We start from the raw sequence: 19,763 nt of genomic DNA, 5'->3' as shown, positions 1-19,763 counted from the left end.
TCAAAGTGGCGGGGTCTATTTGGGTGAGTGCATTAATGGGCCGACCAACCAGCGACAAGGTTATGAGGCTGATTGAATAAATACTGTGGAGGTCCCTGTCCATTACGCCCCTGTGTGTCTGCCCAGATAGAGAGAGACAGAGATGGAGAGATAGTTTGAGACAGAAAGATGAAAGGAGAGATTAGATAAGCACAGATAGGGTCAATTAAGAGATAAACATACAGGTATAGGTTGAAGAGAGGCTTCCGCCTGTGTGCGTGGTGAAAAATTGAGAGTAAATTGCTTCCTGTCTGTGTCTCCTTTTGATCTCTTTGTCCTACTGTACACAGCCCAATTTGGCATGTAGTGCATTTATCCTGGCGAGGTGGAGAAGGTGACAAAGGTGAAGTTGTTAGACAGAGGTGCAATGCCCTCTGCTCGACCCTGTCTTCTCTCCAGCAGACTCTTGGAAAAGACTGTCAATGTTGCAGGCTGGTAACTTTAGTATCTATCTATCTATCTATCTATCTATCTATCTATCTATCTATCTATCTATCTATCTATCTATCTATCTATCTATATATATATATATATATATATATATATATATATATATATATATATATACACACACATACACACACATACTGTAGGTTACCTATGTTGGAGTAAAGCCCGAGCCTTAAAACTTAAGGCTAGGAATATTCTGCCAATTCGAATACCTAGGGAAGATGTTGAATCTGGAAAATTAACCAAACTCATTAAATTTGCAGCTTTATTGCTTTCCTGCTGATTTAAATTTACTTAACAGGCAATCGATTTGTAGGCAAATTGTCTGGATTTCACATAAAAGAACTCTGAAGAGCTAGAGCATTTAACATTAGGAGTGCACTAATGTATGAACAGCACCAGTTTATTCTTCCATGTCCTTAATAAATACAGATAAGATTGCCCTTCTCTGCTTCATCTTGGACTGCAGTAACAATCTGCAGGTATAAAAGTTCATAAATTATAGCCACAGTCAGGTGGTCAGTCCCCAGTTTGATCCAGCTTGAAATATTTCAGCTGCAGTTACATGGATTTTGATGTAAAGCATTCATAGTGGAGGATAAAGCGTGCTGATTCTAGCGATCTCCTTACTTTTCCTTTACTGTTACTGCATGCTTTTTGTACATGCATTGCATAATTGTGAACAAAATATTCCCTGCTAGAACTACCTCTTCAGTTCCTTTGGATTACTGACCTCAGAGCATGTTCGAAATAGAAGTTTTACATTTCTGCTTCACTGTTGCGGCCTAAATACAGAGTAAAACTATTAAAGTTGATGACCCACTCTTCCCTTTCAACAACTATTCCGCCTTTGTTGAACTGATTATTGACTCCTCTGCCTTTGAACTCTGTCCAAATGCATTAAATGTTGGCTCTTTTTGCCCAGATTTGCAAAATGATATCTGCCAAACCTGCCGAGCTTCTGCTGACCCCTCTTAGCCAAGGTCAGCATAGCCATGCTCAAACTCGAGACATAATCCATTTTCTTTTGCCCTGGCACAGCTCTACTGACATGATTGTGCTGACCCAGCCAGGCCAAAGAAAGAGGAAGTGAGAGAGTGAGAGGCAGAACGAAAGAGAGAGAGGGCATCTCAGGCCCAAGGGCATGACACTGGGGTGCTCGGGGCCACACCAGCCCTTTAAATGTCAACACAGCACAGAGGGGAGGGAAACTGGTGAGGAGCGGCGCTCTGTTTGAGGACAGGAAAGAATATTGGCAAGTGATTTTTTACTGCAGGAGGGTGTTAGAAGCTGGCACAACGCAGCAAAAGATCTGGGACGGGCGGGGTGTTTTGTCTTCAGACATATTCGGTTTAAACGCGAGTCACACACAGGTTTGAATATTCTCTCTGGGATGAAGGGAGACATTTTGAGATCTGTGATTTTCAGAGTAAGTGTGACTTCAAAGGAGGGTTAGTGTTTTGTCTTATGTCTGTTATCTTGGGAGCAGCCACTGACCTTTATGTAGGGAAGTACACACGGTACCTAATTACTCTGCCTCAATCTCTTTCTTCCCTTCTTTTAAATTAATCACTCTTGCCTTCAGTAAGATATCACAAGATGGGATCAATTTTCACCCAAGCTTTTGGATGCAAATTATAGTCAAAAGTCAAATTAAAAGTGTTGAATGGAAACTGTAAAAAGAGATAAAGTGTCATTGTTTTCTTAAAATTAAAAGCAGGTTTAAGAGTTTTTCTAGTGTTTCTTTAAAAAAAGGGGGATTAAACCATCAATTTTGATGGAAACAACCCAAAAATGCCATGCGTCTTCCTGCCTGTAGTTCCTGATTTATATTGCGGCTTTCATTGGCAGTTCTTGATAGTATCGTTCTTGGCTCTTTTTTCTCACCCCCATTTGTCTCTTTGTCACTTCTCTCCTTTCTTTTTGTGAATCTCCAGGTCTGAGTCCATCACGTCCTCAGCCAATCGAAGCCTTCGTTAACAGCGGCGTGGGCACGTGATTGGAGGAAGGATGGCAACCATGCCATTTGTTAGTGAGGGGAAATGTGTGAGTGTGGAGTGGGATTTCCTGCAAGGACTACTGGCCAAGCCTCCCACCCTGCCCTGGTGAGACATCTCTCACACACACACAAACACATGCACACACACAGGCTGAAACTGTATAAGCCTACGTGCATGCCCATGAATTAATCTCTGCAAGATGGAATACATGCATTAACACCCTTGCACTCACTGACAGTCTGAAGAAGCTTTTCTTTTCTTTTTTTTTATCAACGAAACATTATCCAGAAACATACGCTTTTCTCCTTAGTGCTACATATCACCTGTATTGTTGTTCACCTGCCAATCCTGTCAGAGTTGCGAGTCCCCCACCCTTAGTGGGAGATTAAGTAAATTTGGCTGGAATTATTAATGGGAAGTAATTTACAGGCGGATATAAAAACTAAGCAGAATCAATGTGTGTGTATTGATTGTTCTCAGTGGCCGGGGTCGAGGCAGTATAATAATGAGATGTTACACAGGCTGGCAGCATGAGTCCACACATACACACACACACACACACACACACACACACACACACACACTGATTTCACTTATTAGAACCTAACAGGGAGAAATGCAACAGCTGTGTCAGCTGATTAAGATACAAACATATGTAAGCACAATATGCGCACGTCTTTCCTTTGTTCTTTTCTTCTGTCGCACGTGTATGCGCGCACACTCACTCACTCACACACCACCCGGTGGTCTGTCTACGGATGAAAATCAACAACACAGACACGAGGGAGAATGGCTGGTTCTCCTCTCTCTCTCTCTGTGTCTCTAACACACACATACACACACTTTATCCCAGCGCAGCACCGACACAAATTGTGAAGTGGCTGTGACAACATAATTCCACCACTCAGGCCCCATTGAGGAGAGTCAATACCCAATCACAGAGACAGGCTACCTGAGCCCCGGCCCCCCTCTGTCACTCTGCCCCTCCCTCGCCTATTGATCCCTCAATCATGGCTTCAGCTCACTAGCCCGGGACCAGATGAGAGGGGGAGCTGGGGCGGGGGAGGAGAGGGTGAGAGGAGAGGGTGAGAGCGAGGGAGAGTAAGAAAAAATAGGCAGTGAGAAATTGTGTGTATGTGTTCACATATGGATTTTGGAGCAAATGGCATTATTAGGACTCTGCCCGATAAAAGAAGCGAGTTTGTCTGTAATTACCAGGCCAATCTGCGAGAGATGGGTCAGAATGGAGATTGTTTCACTTGAATTGCAGGAGCCATTCCCATTATGTGTATTTATGAAATGAGTTTTTCAGACTGATGCTGAGGTCATTTTTACAGAGCACGAATCAATCAACAGGTGGTCAGCAAATGGCCATTAAGCGATAGCCCATCAGTTTTTCTTGCCTTACGTCGCGCTGATTCAGATTTGTGAGCCCCTCTGATCCTTTCTCCCTGTGTTTATCTGTTCCTTCATTTTACTTCTGTCTTTCACCCTCTGCACCACTTTCGCCCTTGTCCCGTTCGTCCTCATACCGACTTCTTGTCCACATCTCAGTCTCCAGAACCTGCGTAAAGAGAAATCTCGCAATGCGGCTCGTTCTCGGCGGGGGAAGGAGAACTTCGAGTTCTTTGAGCTGGCCAAGATGCTGCCACTGCCCGGGGCCATCACAAGCCAACTGGACAAAGCTTCGGTCATCCGGTTGACCATCAGCTACCTGCACATGCGGACCTTTGCCAGTCAGGGGGACCCACCCTGGAGCCCTCTGCTGGAGGGAGACAGCAACTGCAGCAAAGGTGAGCAAGAAACAAGCAATCACATGAAAAGAAAAGTTTTTGTGACTGAGATATTACAAAGAAGATGACGAAGAAAATTTAGGTTTTATGTTTTCAACTAAAAGAAATATGTACAATGATCTAAACCTTCTAAATGTGGGTTTTACATTGAAAATGAAGCAAATTCTGGTGCACCATTTTTAAAAATGTAACTTAAAAACAACTTTTTATGTTTATTTGACTTTAACATCAAATGTAGCAGTAGTGTGTTTGCATTAAGATATCGTATTTGTCCCAGACTGAATGAGTTTTAGAGCTGTAGACTCAGTACTTTTCCTTTTTCTCTTCTTACCAAAGTTAACATTTTCTCAGAGCCTGGGATGGGATTAGAAAAGTATTATGCTTTCCAGCTGAGTAACAAAATGCCCTAGTAGTGACATACTAGTGAATAATTGCCTAAAATATGATAATCTAGATAACACATTTTTAAGGCCTTTTTGAGGGTCTTGTCCTTGAATTAAAATTTTATTTTAAAAAAACATCCTGGTAACAGAAAATATCTCTATGACTGGTTAAGTGTTGACACTTTTTCTGGGTATGTCACGAGTAGGTTGTTGTTATCTGTTCACAAAATTCAACCTTGACAAAAGCAATGTGCAAATATGCAGGATTAAATTAAACACGCATATGTGGAACACTTTCAGCCAATATGAAAATTATATAGCAGAGATAAATATGCTGCTTTGTTGCCAAAGGACGCAAACCACTAAAATTCATATTTCGACTCACTTCTCTGTTTCAATCAGAAGCAGACCTCAGCTGTCTGTTCTGCCTACGTACTCCTACCCACAGTGACACCCCACGCCACAAAAATTCAGTTCGGACTGGGGTATTGATCCAGCCTCCTATTAACAATAGTAATTACTGCCACTGTCTATGCGTGCAAACAAGCTCATGCGTTTTCTTTTTTCCCCTGTAACACACATGCAAATAATCATACAAGTATTTTACATAGACAAGAGTGAGTATGAATAAAATCTATGTTTTTGTGTGTGTATGCACATAAATATTACTCATATTATAGACAAAACTCCAAAAACATGTTTTCCTTATGTGGAAAAAAAGTAAAGTCCCTATAATAGTCATTTTAAAGTGAAGACCCATTTAAGGGGGAGGTCAGGTTCAGGTTTCAGGTTGTGATTAGATGAGTAGTAGCAGTAGTGGTTAAGCTCAGATCAAGACTCCAGGTAATTATTGTAAGTCAAATTGATGTCCTCTTAAGTTAGGGACACGCAACTGTGTGTTTGCGTGTGTCTGTGAGTGTGTGTCTATTAGGAGGGAGAAAGAGAAGGAGAGGGGGTAGATAATAAAAAAGAGGGAGGAAACTATTGGTGCAATTTGTAATTACTGAAATTAACTATATAACGAGGACAGTGTAATTATATAGCCTGTCTAATTGCTACTATTACTGAGGGGAAATGATGCAGCTACAGTGCAAATAGACGTGTGTGTGTGTGTGTCCGCCTTTGTGCCTGTTCCTGGTAAATTTGAGGAAATGTGAACAAAAAAAACCTGTCGTATTAACAGCATGTTTCTGTGAGACTGCATGTGGTGTGCTTTACCCACATTATGCACTGCATTTCCTGATGGGGTGAGTACCAGTAATGCTACCAGTGCGGTCTGAGTGTGACGTTATAGTAAAAAATACCAAACCAGTTCTTTTCCCAGTATCCTTTGGGGGCATCATAGAAATTTTTACACATTAAGGTCAGTGTGGTTTTCCGTGGTTCCATGGTGTAGTTTGTTAACACCTTCGCCTTACTTGTGAAAGACACAACCGCAGCCTCAGGGTGTTAAGAGCTAGCCTGCTGCTAACGTCGGTCATAAGTCTCGATAAATGGGATGGTTATATCAGGAAAGGCATCTGGTGTCAAAATCTGTGCCAGATCAAACATGTGGATCCATCTACTGTGACCCCGTGGGAAAAGAGGGAGAAGCTGAAAGTATCTTTAAGGTCAATGCGGTTTTCATCTGGAACATCGCTCACCACATGAAAACACTCATGTAATGTCTTCTTTTTTGCTCGGAGACTTAAGGTGTAGCGTTAAAGATGGATTCCATTATGAAAGAATTAAGATATAAGCATCAATGGGAAGTTTTATATAAACAAATCACCCACAGGCTAATATTGTAGGTCCCACAGGAAGATGGAAACAGGACCTGTACATGACCTGAGACCTCAGATGTTGTCAGTGGATCCCTTTGGGTCTGTGGGTTGAGGATTGTGCTTGTATCTGTTGGTGTGCTAAAAGGTTGGGAACTGGGCAGCTTGGAAGATGAGTCATTCCCTCGGTTTCAAACCCTTCTTGATCAGCTTGACTTCCAACAATGTTTAGGTGTTGGTAGGTGTAAAACATCCACATGAATGCCAAAATCCAAGGCCTCACTGCGAGCGATATCGAGTGTAGAGGTGTCGAGCCAAATATGGGAGCTTGGAAGCAAAACGACTTAACAAAATCAAGCTTTTAATGCTGTATCAAGTTCAGAAATAAATTCCTCGGGCGCCAGCAGCCTTCTACACACGGCAAGGGGAAAACCACTTGGCTGCACATGAGGAACCCACTCTGGGAACAAAACAAACAAGGGCAAGCAGGATTGTTTATACACAGAATGCTGACAGGGAAATGACAGAGTGGAAGGTAATGAGGCACAGGTGAAAGTAATCACACACAGGTGAAGACAGGAAACAAAACGAACACAGGATGCAAACCTGCCTTTCAAAGTAAAACAGAAAATAACCAAAAGAGACTGATAGAGATATGAATACTAACACTTAAGAAGATGTACAAGACAAGAAAACGCAAAGTGACCAGAGCGTGAAGATAGAAACGAGACAGAAGAAGGCACAAATGGAAACATGGGGGTGATGATTACTACAACAGCTACTACAAGTAACACACAAAACGTGGATAGAACACAGGATATTTCAACACTGAATTCTTACCAGAAGCCAAACATAAAAACCACCAGAGACACAATAACATCACAAACTGTAGGCCATCATATAATCGTCAGTGAAGCTAAACTGAGGCTTACAGTATACGGAGACTAACAAAGAAATCAAAACAGCTTAAAAAGGTGTTAAGCACTGCAAAAATGTTATGTAACTCATGTTATGTTATGTTATGAAACTCAAAAGTAAAACAACGATATACCAGATTTAAAGTCAACATGCAAATAAAATAAGTTACTGATGTATACATGGCCATAAAGGAAAATGAGTATTCACGAGATAGCTGAATTAGAAAAAAAATTAACTTCTAATATGGTCTAAGTACATTTTTGTCATAGTTGTAGCTTTCAAATTGCCAGTGCTTGTGTGATACAAACCCTACAATAATCCAGAGGAAACCCCAACAATCAGACGACCCTCTAAATGTAAGCACTTGGCGACAGTGGGAAGGAAGAACTCCCTTTTAACATGAAGAAACCTCCAGTAGAACCAGGCTGTACATACAGACAAGTTGCACATGGTGACTTCTGGGCCCTAAGGGGCAATGTAGGACGGCTTTAAAGATTAGATATGGTATATATCTGACCACTTAATAGCATGGATGACCTCAAAGCCAACATATTGCTTTTAAAGAACTTTGAACTGCATCCTGTTACAACTTGAGTCTAATCTACAGTCATAGTGTGTGAAAACATGTATTCCTATGCTTCAGCCCATTGTTGTACATCAATATCTCATCATCCTTTCTGCGCAGGACAATCTGATTGTCTGAGTGATATTCATATACTAGCACCCATACACACAGCCGCAGCCTTGACTCTACGCATGAATTGCGAATTGTTTTTCCTCTGTATTCCTGACTTTTCTTGGCCTTGATAGAAAATACCTCCTGTTCAGCATAGTTGGTGCGCAGGTAGTAGTGCTTCTTGCCCTGTGTACAAAGTGGAAGTGCGCTGAAAAGATGTGAGGTGTGCGGTTTACGCTACAACGAGAGGCACTTCTCGTACAAATGTGAGCCACAACGATAAATATATAGAGCCCCCGCGGAAGCTGCTATGTGAAGGTCGAGAAAATTGTGAATTATCTTTCACATTCTTACCACTGGGTCAACATCTGATATGTTAAGTATTTAATTAAATATTTGGAGATTTCTTACAAGCAGGTCACACAGTCTCCACAGGGCCTATATTGAAAATGCAATGCTAATTTGGACATCAGTTTGAACAAGTCTACCCACAATGCATTGGCAGGGTTTTAAGTGTGATGCATGACTTTAATTCCGTTAGTGGAATGTGGTCAGAGATCTGGCTGAAAGGGAGCGGAGGCCAGAGAGCAGGGGAAGGAACAAATGTAGGAGGAATAAAGACAGAAAGAGAGGAGGAAGGAAGAAGGAGAAGAGTGTGAGGAAATTGGGATGGGGTGTGTTGGGGGGTGGGGGTTGCATTCCTCCACATTCCCTCTTGTCCGGGGTTTTTGGATGGGCAGCGGAGAGGGAAGGAAGGTGGAGGGTGGAGGAGAGGAGAGGGATGGAGCGCAGGGGAGGGGCCGGAGTGGCTTTTGTCTGCTTCCCACGTTTCAAAGCCAGTCTTGAAAAATGAATAGACAGAGGAAAATCAATTGCATGACCTTCACAGAGAGAAAGAGAGAGATTGAGAGAGCAGGAGAGAGCGGGAGAGAAGGAGGAGAGAGAGAAAGAGACAGAGTATGGAAGGAAAGGAGCAAAGGAAAAGGAAAGGCTGAAGGCAGGGAAGGTAAAATGACCCATGCTGTATTTGGTATTTGTGCACCTGTTTGCGCAGCATATTCAAGGACTATTTGACATCATTTATATTTCAAAGCCTCTGTATTAAGTAAATTTTGCTATCAGGGACAGTTTTTTCCCCCATACTACACTTCCTTTGAAAAAAATCCAGGAAGCCTGATTCCTATTCCTAAGCTTTCTATTGCTTGTGATAAGAATCTACTTAAACTTAGTGGCAGATCTGCAATCAAGCAAACTGACAGTTTAACCAGATTCTACAGGTGAAACCAAAGCAGTCTTCCTGTTGGACAGGCAAGGTTAAACAGGTTAGTCCAGGCGGTGTAGTGTGATGGTGTGCTGTTTGTTTAAAGTAATTCAAGGCTTTTTGGAGGTTTATATACATTTTTTAAACCTCTGACACACTCTGTATTATGCTGCTCTGCACTGGCAAGAATAAACCACACCCAACCATGCAGACAGTATTAATGTTTTTATAAAATAACAAATAAGAACATAATGTAAAAAAAAACATTTTATTAGGTTCAGCAGAATATAAATTAGTCCAAAAGTATCTTTTGCACTTTGGTTCAGTTTTTACTTTTGCATGTTAGTTAAAGATAATGTAGGGTTTGTTAACAGTAAGTGCAAACATAATAATAATAATAATAATAATAATGTAAAGAAAATAACTTGATTGTGGTAAGACAGAGATATCTTTTAAAATTTCCTATCTGAAATTAACTTTCTACTTTTATTTTTGTTTAATAAAACAGAAAAGGGGAGAAAATATCAACCTGTAACAGGTGTGCAGGGCAGCTGGAGAACGCCCTCTGCCTTTTTCACAAGGCACAGTGCAATGACAAGTCAGCGCCAGCAACAGGGCCAGCTGAAGTGTTTTACTGTCTCGGCTAGTGGGGTCAAACACACCTCTCCCCTCCCCGGCGCTGGTGACATTGACTTTCATTCTGCCTCCACTTGCTCGTTCTCTCTCTCTCTCCCTCTCACTCTCCCCCTCATTTCTTTCATTGCTTTCGTCTTCCCTCGCCTCCCCTTCTGTCTCCCCCACCTCTTCACGATCTCCCTGCGTCTGCCTCCCCTCTAATTCACAGCGTTTAAAGCAGCCTGGGCTTTTAAGGGAAGTTAATTGCACTCAAATTATGTTCGACCGCAAAAGGAGTGAGGGAGCGATGGAGAAGAGACGGAAAGATAGAGGACAGATAGAGGGAAGGAGGGAGGGATGGATGTCGGCGTGAGAAGATAATTGTGCCAGAGAAGGACGCTGCGATTAGGGTCACTTTTTCTCTCGCTGTCTGTCGAACGGCCGAAACATCACATTTGGATTGGTAGTAAACAACTTGGCAAGTGACCGGGCTCTTGTTTTGAAAGGGTGAAGCTGCGGTGGCAGAGCCAAACTTAAGAGACAGAGATGAATAAGAAGACACAGAGAGAGGAAACTGAGAGAGAGAAATGGGGGTTCACTGTTTGGTTCCCATGGTAACATCCTAACCTGGTTAAAAGAGGTTGACACTGTGGGGGTGGAGTCTGTGTGTCTACAGCCCCCCACGTGGGGATGCTTGGCTCTGTGTGTGTGTGTGGCCATTCCTCTGGACTGAACTGGGACTAAATTATGTATTAGACAAAAGTATCATGAAAATCATTCAAATTTTTTCATTCAATCATTCAAATCTTTTCTGCTTGTGAAGCGCTGGGGAGTCCGTGCAAGTTGACCTCTGAGTCAAATCATAATTAACGTGTCCATTCCTGCCCTGTCCCATTCTGTCTCTTATTCCCACAATGGAATTAAATCTCTTAGCAGAGTCCCGGGAAGCTAATGGAATCGGAGTGTGACAGAATAGCTCGATTAAAGACCTCAGCCATCCCTGCGTCCAGCTCTGCACACAAGTCACGGTGTTTATTGGCACAAACTCACTTAAAGGAGAATTGCAATTTAACGCATCTTAACTAAAGTCAGGTTTTATTGCTTTTGAACATTTTTTTATGGTTAAAAACTGAAGGATTTGATGAGATCAGGGATCAAAAAAAGAGTAATCAGGCAGTCACACATTTTTTAAACAAGTTAACAGTTCATGCAGGAAACCAAGACTGGGATGTCAAACTAATTTTAGTACATAAAGCTCAAACAGCCTGGACCAGTTAAATCAAAGATGCACATATACTCATCATAATATATGTATGTAAAACTCCCTTACTTTAATTGTAGCATTACATGTGCAGTGTCTTTGTTAATAGGAATCATGTCAAACTGACAGTTACTTAGGCCTCTGCATTGGGTGAATGTAGCGTTTCAGGTCCCGGTTCAGTACACGATCTATTCTTAGCGACATGCAATGCTTCCTGGTGCAAAATTCATTGAAAAGGTCAAACATGATGCCCTCCTTTTCTGCAATTTTCACATTTAGCAAAAAAAAAAAAAATTCCAGCGGGCTGTGCTTTGACTCTTTGAGGGCTGCATGTTTGACACCCATGATCGAGACCACTTTCTTGATTTAGGAGTTGAGTTGAAGCCCTCTTTCTTTCCAGCGCTTCAACTGGGCCAGGAGTCACAGATACAGGAATCTGGCAAATTAAACTTTTATTACACTGAGTGCCACCACTTTTTTTCTTGGCTGAAGGTGATCTTTTGGGGCAAAATTCTCTTGGTTATATATTTATGCTTAAACAAGAGGGAATAACGTCCAGTTGTCTGTACAAAAGAGTTAAGATTCACAAAAATATTCCAAAATCTTGTTTGACCACAACAATATTCAACTACAAATGATGTTTTCAGGCACAATGATGAGATGTGTTGTCCAAAACTATCTAAATGAAACATTTAGCAGATCAGATCAGACTTTAATAACGTGGCCACATTGTTGGTTTGTTAATGTCTGTCCAATCATTTGTCATCTGTTTTGACTTGGTCTACCAATAAGACGCATGCACAGCAAGTTCAAAATAAGATCTAAGTTGTAAAAAAAGATGTTATTGTTTGAATTATGATTTATAATGACATAAAATATTATAGAAGCTGTAATATTAAGGTATACACACAGAATAATGCAAAGCCCTCACTCGCACATGGGCACACACATAGAGAAGGGGTTCACAGTAGCACTACAGAGGGATCTTTGTTCTCAGAGTGTGATACCATCAACGCTGTGAGACTCTTTCCCTTCACATGTGCGCAAGAATACACCACACACGCGCATGCTGTGCGCACAAACACACACACACACACACACACACACACACACACACACACACACACACACACACACACACACACACACACATCAGGTCCAGTGTTTTGGTTTCCTGGTTGCCCTATTGTACTGTGGCAGTCTTTAATAAATGGTCCTCTGTGTATTTGTGTCTGCGTGTGTGTGCAGGGGTGTGACTCATCTGTCAGCCCCGCTGGCCTCATGTCACATTCAGCGTTTCCTTGGGCCCGCTGACACTACTCAGCACAACTGATCACCCACCATCACCGTCGCTCCTCCAGGGTTCTGTGGCATGAAAGCCAGAACAGACACACACACTTTCACAACAATCGAAGTGCGTTTGTCTTCTGTTTTGATTAATTCTTATATGGTTACCACGGGGGTTGATTCCTCCAAGCTTCCTAGCACTGCGGCTGCATCGCTGCCCCACAAGGGAGAGCGAAATGGGCTCCCCATCCCCCTCCAGGCAGGGACTGACTAGGCTGAAGGGTCCCAGCACCAGACCCCCTTTCATAGCCCTGAATGGACTTGCCTTATTTAAATTCACACTCTGTCACACAGGGGGACCCCAATCTCACAATGCCACTGTGGCTTTGTCCGGCAACTCTGTATTTATGTGTATATGTGTGTGTGTGAGAGAGAGAGTTTGTGTGTGTGCACGGGTATTTGTGTTGTTTAATCGGAGAGCATGTTGCTGCTGTGTAGTCTGTGCATGAGAATTCATTGCTGTGTGTATTCCTAAAGTGTGTGTATGTGTGTGTCTATAGCTCTAATGGAATGCCTCCCTCTTCTATTCAACAAACCCACATCACAAGCAGGCAGCTGGGCAATATATATGTGCGTGTGATTGTATATGTGTGTGTGTGTGTTGGTGGGTGTGTGTGTTCCGATCCCCCCTCTGTGTTCAGTTGTAACCCACAGCAGCGCTTTCATTTTCCTGTCATAACGTGTATTGATTTCCCGCAGCCTTGCAGCGACACACACATACACACGCGCAGATATCCAATGATCCTTAAAGGCACGCACACAGACTCACACGCGTACATACATTTATATGCTCTTATACACACATATTTTGGGTACACACGGACATACGCAGTTTGTCTCCATTGGACGGGGAACATTGTGTTCAAAAGCAGCCCTGTTGGAGTGAGATTAGTTCTCACATATGGTCCCCACTTTTGCAATCACACACTTGCAGGTGCATAAACACCGTCACACACTCCTTCTGACATAAAACAGTAAATACACCTGATTGCAAAATTAATCTTCCACGTCAGTGGCGGCACCCCCAACCCCCATGCCCATGTTTGCTTTGGAGAAAGCGATCACTCTCTCCTTCCTTAAGGTTTTTCATTTTCCCTACCCTCTGTGCTCCTCTCATACCTATCTTCGCCCTCCTCCCCTCCTCCTCCACCTAACCACCTCCAACTCTATTTGTATTGTAATTGCCTTGGTAAACACCACCACTTTGGCACTGAAGCAGCTCTGATAGCTTGTGTTTGGGATGCATTAAGAGTGGTGATGCAGACACTGTGTGTGTGTGTGTGTGTGTGTGTGTGTGTGTGTGTGTGTGTGTGTGTGTGTGTGTGTGTGTGTGTGTGTGTGTGTTTGCTTGTTTGTTTGTATGCCTGGCAGAGATTGAGTGGTATGCGTCACGCAGCGCTCCACCCTTATGTGCACTTTTTTTTTTTAAGCACGGTAAATTCTTCTTTTATCAGACATAATTGCTTCAAGTTTCACTTTTGATTTTGCTGAAGATTTTAAAGTTGTGAAAGAGATCCCACGTTAATGCAAAATCCTCTATTTCCAGATCAATTTGTGTAATCACTTATTCCTCAAAGCTGTATTAACTCATCCAAAAAAATGGAAATTAATCCATCAGCGTGGCTTAAACCCGACCGGCAAAATGATTTCCTACATATTAAGACGTTTGTGTTTTATTTATGCAGCTTTGACTAATTAAGCTGCTTCTGATGGTTACACTGACCAAGAGCATGGCCTTTCTAACTGTAATATGTGATCTTAACTGTCTAGTACTAAACATGGAGACTTTTTTTTTTAGCATTTTGTCATACTACAGTAATAAAAACACGCACCTTACCTACAGAAACCCAAATTTCTGCACTGAAAAAGCCCTGCTCATGATCAATTAACAAAATCTACTCACCTGCTATAATATCAACAGGTATAAAATGCTGCCCGCCAGCATTTTATGACAATGTCTGTCTCCTTTTTCTCTGCAGTTAGACGTTCATCTCATTCTCTGGCGACTGACATGTTTGAGCAGCACCTAGGGGCACACCTCCTGCAGGTAACGACCGCATCACCCACACATTGCTTCTTGTACCGCACTGATTATGTCTATAGTTGACTTTTTTGCCATGCTTATGTTGTGTTGTTAAGCAGAGAAACTAGTTTTTTCAGATGTATCAAAAGTTGAAGTTAGAAATGTTTTTTCCCCTCCTAACAGTCACATTTGTTTGATTATCCAGCTGTGCTAAGTCGCTGCTATGTGTGATCACAGCCTGCACTGGCTCAAGTCGTTCTGCCTTGACTCATATTTCCAGGCAAATTCCTAAACACAGTCACACTCAGACACAGAAGCACATCGCGTAACCCTCAGATGCTGCCAAAGAATACCTCCCTTTTGCACTAACAGATGAACACAGCCCGAGGGGTACTCTGGGGCAGGAGGGCTGCTGGGGTGACGAAATGCAGAATGTAGGCAAAGACTCAGAGGAAGAGCAAAGGAGGTAGCACTGCAGATTGTACTTTGGAGGGAGCTTAGGGAGGGGGAGGCGGTAGGAAGAACAGGTAGGAGTGGGAACAGGTGGAGGGATAAAAGGAGAGTAGAGAAGTGAGAAGGTTGTGGTAAAACAAAGAAACATTACATATGTCTGCTCTCCTCTGGCATTTTAAAGAGGAAGAGAGGCTTAGAGAACGGCGCTGATAGAAATCAAATTAACGCTCCAGAAAAACTGTATGATTCTTCCCCTCCCAGCCGTTCTTCCACAGTAATAGCCTGATAATTGCACTTTAGTTCTCCGACATTCATGCGGCTGGTTTCTCCTCGCCGCGACACGCGACACACGACGCTCCACACCCCGGCCACACATTTGCATACTGGATGTGTCAGTTGCATAAATTACCACTGCCACTTTAAGCACTAGGCTGCCAAAATAGCAATCATTTTTCTAGAGCAAAGTGGCCCTGGTGTGTGTGCATGTGTGTGTGAGGCTGAGACTGTGTCAGCTCACTCCTGGATGCTTGTTATGACGATTAATATTATTCTCTGAAGCAGTCCCCTCTAATGGGCTGGCTGTATACCTTTCACTTCTCATTAGAATCACTGCAGGCCGTAATGACTCTGGTTCTATCTGTGTCTGTGTTTATTTGTCCGTGTGTGTGCGTGTGTGGCTGGAGATCCAGGATGAAGCTTCGACTCTTGGTTTATTACGGCTGATTGGAACAGCCCCTGGTCTATAAGCTCAGTTTCTCATGTCTCGTTGCTGAATTTGTTTAAGTGCGCCTTTCTTGATGCACGTGCGTATGTGTGTGTTTGTGGACGTCCACACCGCATGCGTTGCGTCTGCCTCTGTTTTGTTCACCGTTTGTTCGGTCACGCAGGTCTCACTCGCAGCTGTCGCGCGTGTAGCTGCGTCTATGGGAATTGTTTCATGTCTATTCACATTTATGCACGTCATGTGAGTTTTTTGCGCGCGCGTGTGAGCGTGCTCACCAGTTGAGAGAAGAGGCCGAAGGGTGATGGGTTGTTTGTTCTCTAGCTCATTGTAATTTGTTCGATACACGCTAATTGCTCTCATTTGTCTGTCTTGTTTCTGTTTGCCTTTATGTCTGCGTCTCTGCGTGCATGTGTGTGTGTGCGTGTTTTTGTGTGCCCACGTGTGTGTCCCTGTGTGTTTATGTGCACAGTCTCTAGATGGCTTTGTGTTTGTGGTCAGCCAGGAGGGACGGTTCCTCTACATCTCAGAGACAGTTTCTATCTACCTGGGACTCTCACAGGTAAGACAACCTCATCTCACTCTCTTTATGTCTCTCTCACACAACACACACACACACACACACACACACACACACACACACACACACACACGCACACCCACACACACACGTGACCACATAATCCTTTATTTACAAGTGCATTTGCACACATGTGCCTGTCTTCTCTTTATGCTTTCATATCCCTTCCCAGGAGCGCGTGTGTTTGTGTGTCTGTGTGTGAGTGTGAATATCTTTGACTTCACTCTCTGTGCTCATCTCTGGAGTACAACTCTCACAGGGGCAATGCTGCTCTCTCTCTCTCTAGCTCTCTCTGCCGCGCTCTCTCCCTCTCCAGGTGCTCACCTCTGTTGATTGCCTGTGGCCTCTTGTACTGTGAATGTTAAGTCCTGCCATTTTGCCCAGATGCATAAATAATAACAGTAATTACTGGCCTAGCAATCAAAGTGTCGCCCCAGCGCGCTGGGCCTGTCTAGGGGAACAAATCGATAGGCATCTTAAAAGCCACATTGATTGTAGGGAGGGGGAAAAACACCAAGGGGGATGGGAAGATAGATAGAGACAGCCAGAGAGAGAAAGAGAGGGGGAGGAAAGGAGGAGAGGTGTGATAAGAGAGAGATGTTTCAAACTAAGAAGAATGGGTACAGCACGAGAGAGCGAGAGAGAGGCAAGTGTAACAATAACAGATGTAACTGAGGGTTTTTTCTTTGTTTAAGGGCAGTCGCTGAAACCATTAACAAACTTAAGAATAAGTTTTAAGGATATGTTTTTTTTTCCTTTTAGTACAGTACTCACATGAAGGAGATCTCATTAGTCTCCATTGGTCCTTGGCCACCATTATCATTCATATCTGTACTGACTGGAAAAATCTCTAAATATATATATGTATAATTATCAGAGCAGATAAATCAAACAGATGTTGTCCCCAGTTATGAAATCACTGTAACTTAGGGATATAATGTCAGAAGTAGTTTTTTGTTAAGCAGAAAATGTGATATTAAACAAAAAATATATCTATACACATGCAAGAGGATAACAGGCTTAGCTTTTAAACCATTGCTCATTGTTTCATTTAATTTCAGATGGATGTTGTACTTTCTTTCTGTATTGTTAAGGCTGTGTAATTCTTTAATTGCATACTGATATTGACTGTTTTCAGTCTATTGTGATTGCTGCACATGTGATGAATGTTACTACATTCTTGTTTTACACCGTAATACAAAGAAAAAAAATGCAGCAAGCAAGTTTGAAATGGAAAGATTTTCTTTAGATGCATTTTACTAAATCCTTCCTCAACTTTGTTAAGTTGCACTGATAGTCTGTAATTTTGGCCCTGGTCATAAATATACTTTCCTCCACCTGTACACAATGATGTCCTGAATTGCACCTGTAAGTCAGTGTAAAGAAAACTTGAGGGGGGAAATAGGTTTTTAGTTTTCAGATATTTAGTCATTGTTTAATGTTGAACTGGAGACTTGTAGGAAAAAAATGAGCTCACTGACTCCATTTTTTTCCTGATGGAGTTTCATATCATGAAGAGCCACAAGACATGTTTGTCCCCCCTCCCCGTGTTCTCACTACTCTCTTGACCCCCAAAATTGTTCTTGCAACAGAAGATATAGTTCAGTCTCTTAAATCAGTGGTTCTCAAGCTTGTTCTTGTATGCTGAGCTTGAAAAGTTGAAAAAGTTCACCTCACTTTGTTTTTACTAATTATTCACAATAAAAAAGAATCAAAAATCACATTTTCAAGATGACCTCATCAAGGCCTTTCTTATTTTCCACATATACAAATATTCATTCAGTTTCCCTCTATGTTTTTGTTGTGGTTGTCCATGCCACTCCTGCAGAGCTGCTGTGCCTTACAGATAGAGGAGGCTTCAGAAGGCGCTTGCAATAAGGAAACATAGGTCTTTCCTTTCACAGATCACTCTCTGTCTCCCATTTTCACTGGGAGGAGTTAAGATGCGGGGAAGAGAAAAAAGTGAGGGAAGCTTGAAGACATGCTAGCATAATAAAAAGCACCCATTGCTCTACAGCTAAGATCGATTCACAGCAAGTAAGGAGAAGAAGAACGATTACAACGCCTAATTACTCTTAATGTGAGGCAGACTTGAAACTATTCTTTAAACTTTCCTGTCATGGGGCATTCAATGAAGGTTAATATAAAGTTGGATTAGGACAAGGATTGTCTTGAATTGTCGTGGAGTTTTTGAGTCTTCTTTGCAAACACACACACACACACACAATGTACATGTAAACACAGAGAGATACAAAAGAAAGTGACGTAGAGAAGACAGAACAAAAAGGGGAGCTGCAGAGAGGAACAGCGAGAACCAGACAGACAATTACAAGAGAGAAAGAAAATAATGGTGGTAAAGAGGAGCGAGAGAGTCTGAGTGTGTAAATAGAGTTTAAATGTGCAGTAGGAATGAAATTCGCCTTGGGATTGCCTAGGTAAACAAGACAGCCGAGGCTTTGGTGGAGATGCTAATAAAACAGAGCTGTTCTTATCAGCTGAGCAGATGGCCTAACCCATCACATCTCCTCAAACTGGGCCTAAGCCATCAGAATTCTAATGAAATTATTTATGATCTAAGATTACGTTCCAAACCTTAAACATACAGCGCCACGTTTACCTTCCCGAAAAGATGAGGACGGCCGGGCACAGAGGAGGTTTATGATGAGAAAGACACAGCCAGAAAGGGCAGGTAGACGGGGTTCGGGGAGGGGGGCGAGCGCGAATATACAGTGTGTTTATGGACACAAGCAATGAGATGGAAAAACGCACAACAGGAAAGAAGGGAAGGTGGGAGGGAGAGGACAAAACACTTCAATATACTTTGCTGGTGAGTGGAGGCGGACACAGGGGAGAGGGGAAGGACAGACAAACAATGTTCTGAGTGAAAAAGTATAAGTGGTTGTTTGTTTTAGAGGGCATGTCGCCCCTGTGGACCGCCCCAGCCCCGCGTCTCCTGTCCCCCCGTCTGACCCCTCTGCCCTGGCTTACCACCCGGGCCACTCCCCTGACAGTGGGGTTGCTTAGCCGACTTAGCCCAGGTCAGGCACCTTGACCAAGGGCACAGCCCTCCGCCCATTCCCCTGGCGCACAGGTATCTTTTTTCTTTTTTGTCTGGCTCACTTGGTTTTCAGGCCCGGGAGCACGAGGGATAAACCTGGGAGCGACACATAGCAGATGAGGCAGGGGGGAGAAGACATGGAAACAGAAGAGGGGAGGGCAGAATAGCTGGAGAGACAAAGGTTGGAGAAGATGAGGGAGGAGACATGAAAAGGATGGAGGAGTAAAAGTAGGATAAAAAAAAGGGATAAATGGGGTAAAGAGGAGGGAGGAAGGATGGTAGATTGAGGGAGGAGAGAATTGATCTGCGAATGGTTAGTATGCAGCCCCCACTCCACCTCCGCCCCACCCCATCTTCCCCTCCCTCCTCTCCTCTCCTCTCCCATCAGTCAGTGAGGGCTGAGGGCTGAGAGTATGTTGTGGACC

The 19,763-nt window shown here is 43.0% G+C and overlaps 1 protein-coding gene across 3 annotated transcripts in view; it reads left to right on the top strand.

The window, feature by feature from the left end:
* npas1 (neuronal PAS domain protein 1) overlaps positions 1–19,763 on the top strand; it is a 50,648-nt gene that overhangs the window by 22,285 nt on the left and 8,600 nt on the right. For all 3 annotated transcript variants that reach the window (XM_085371005.1, XM_085371006.1, XM_085371004.1), the window contains exons 2-5: positions 2,427–2,594; positions 4,044–4,282; positions 14,483–14,550; positions 16,173–16,262. In XM_085371005.1, coding sequence (XP_085227131.1) covers positions 2,500–2,594; positions 4,044–4,282; positions 14,483–14,550; positions 16,173–16,262 — 492 coding nt within the window. In that variant the 5' untranslated portion in view covers positions 2,427–2,499. The remainder of the gene's footprint in view (positions 1–2,426; positions 2,595–4,043; positions 4,283–14,482; positions 14,551–16,172; positions 16,263–19,763) is intronic.

This window comes from Diplotaxodon limnothrissa, linkage group LG14, assembly GCF_057381915.1.
Source record: "Diplotaxodon limnothrissa isolate DT_005_m linkage group LG14, D_limnothrissa_male_GT1.1, whole genome shotgun sequence".
NCBI classification, from domain to species: Eukaryota; Metazoa; Chordata; class Actinopteri; order Cichliformes; family Cichlidae; genus Diplotaxodon; species Diplotaxodon limnothrissa.
Note: the sequence above shows the minus strand (reverse complement) of the source record. Positions and strands in the feature narration are given on the sequence as shown.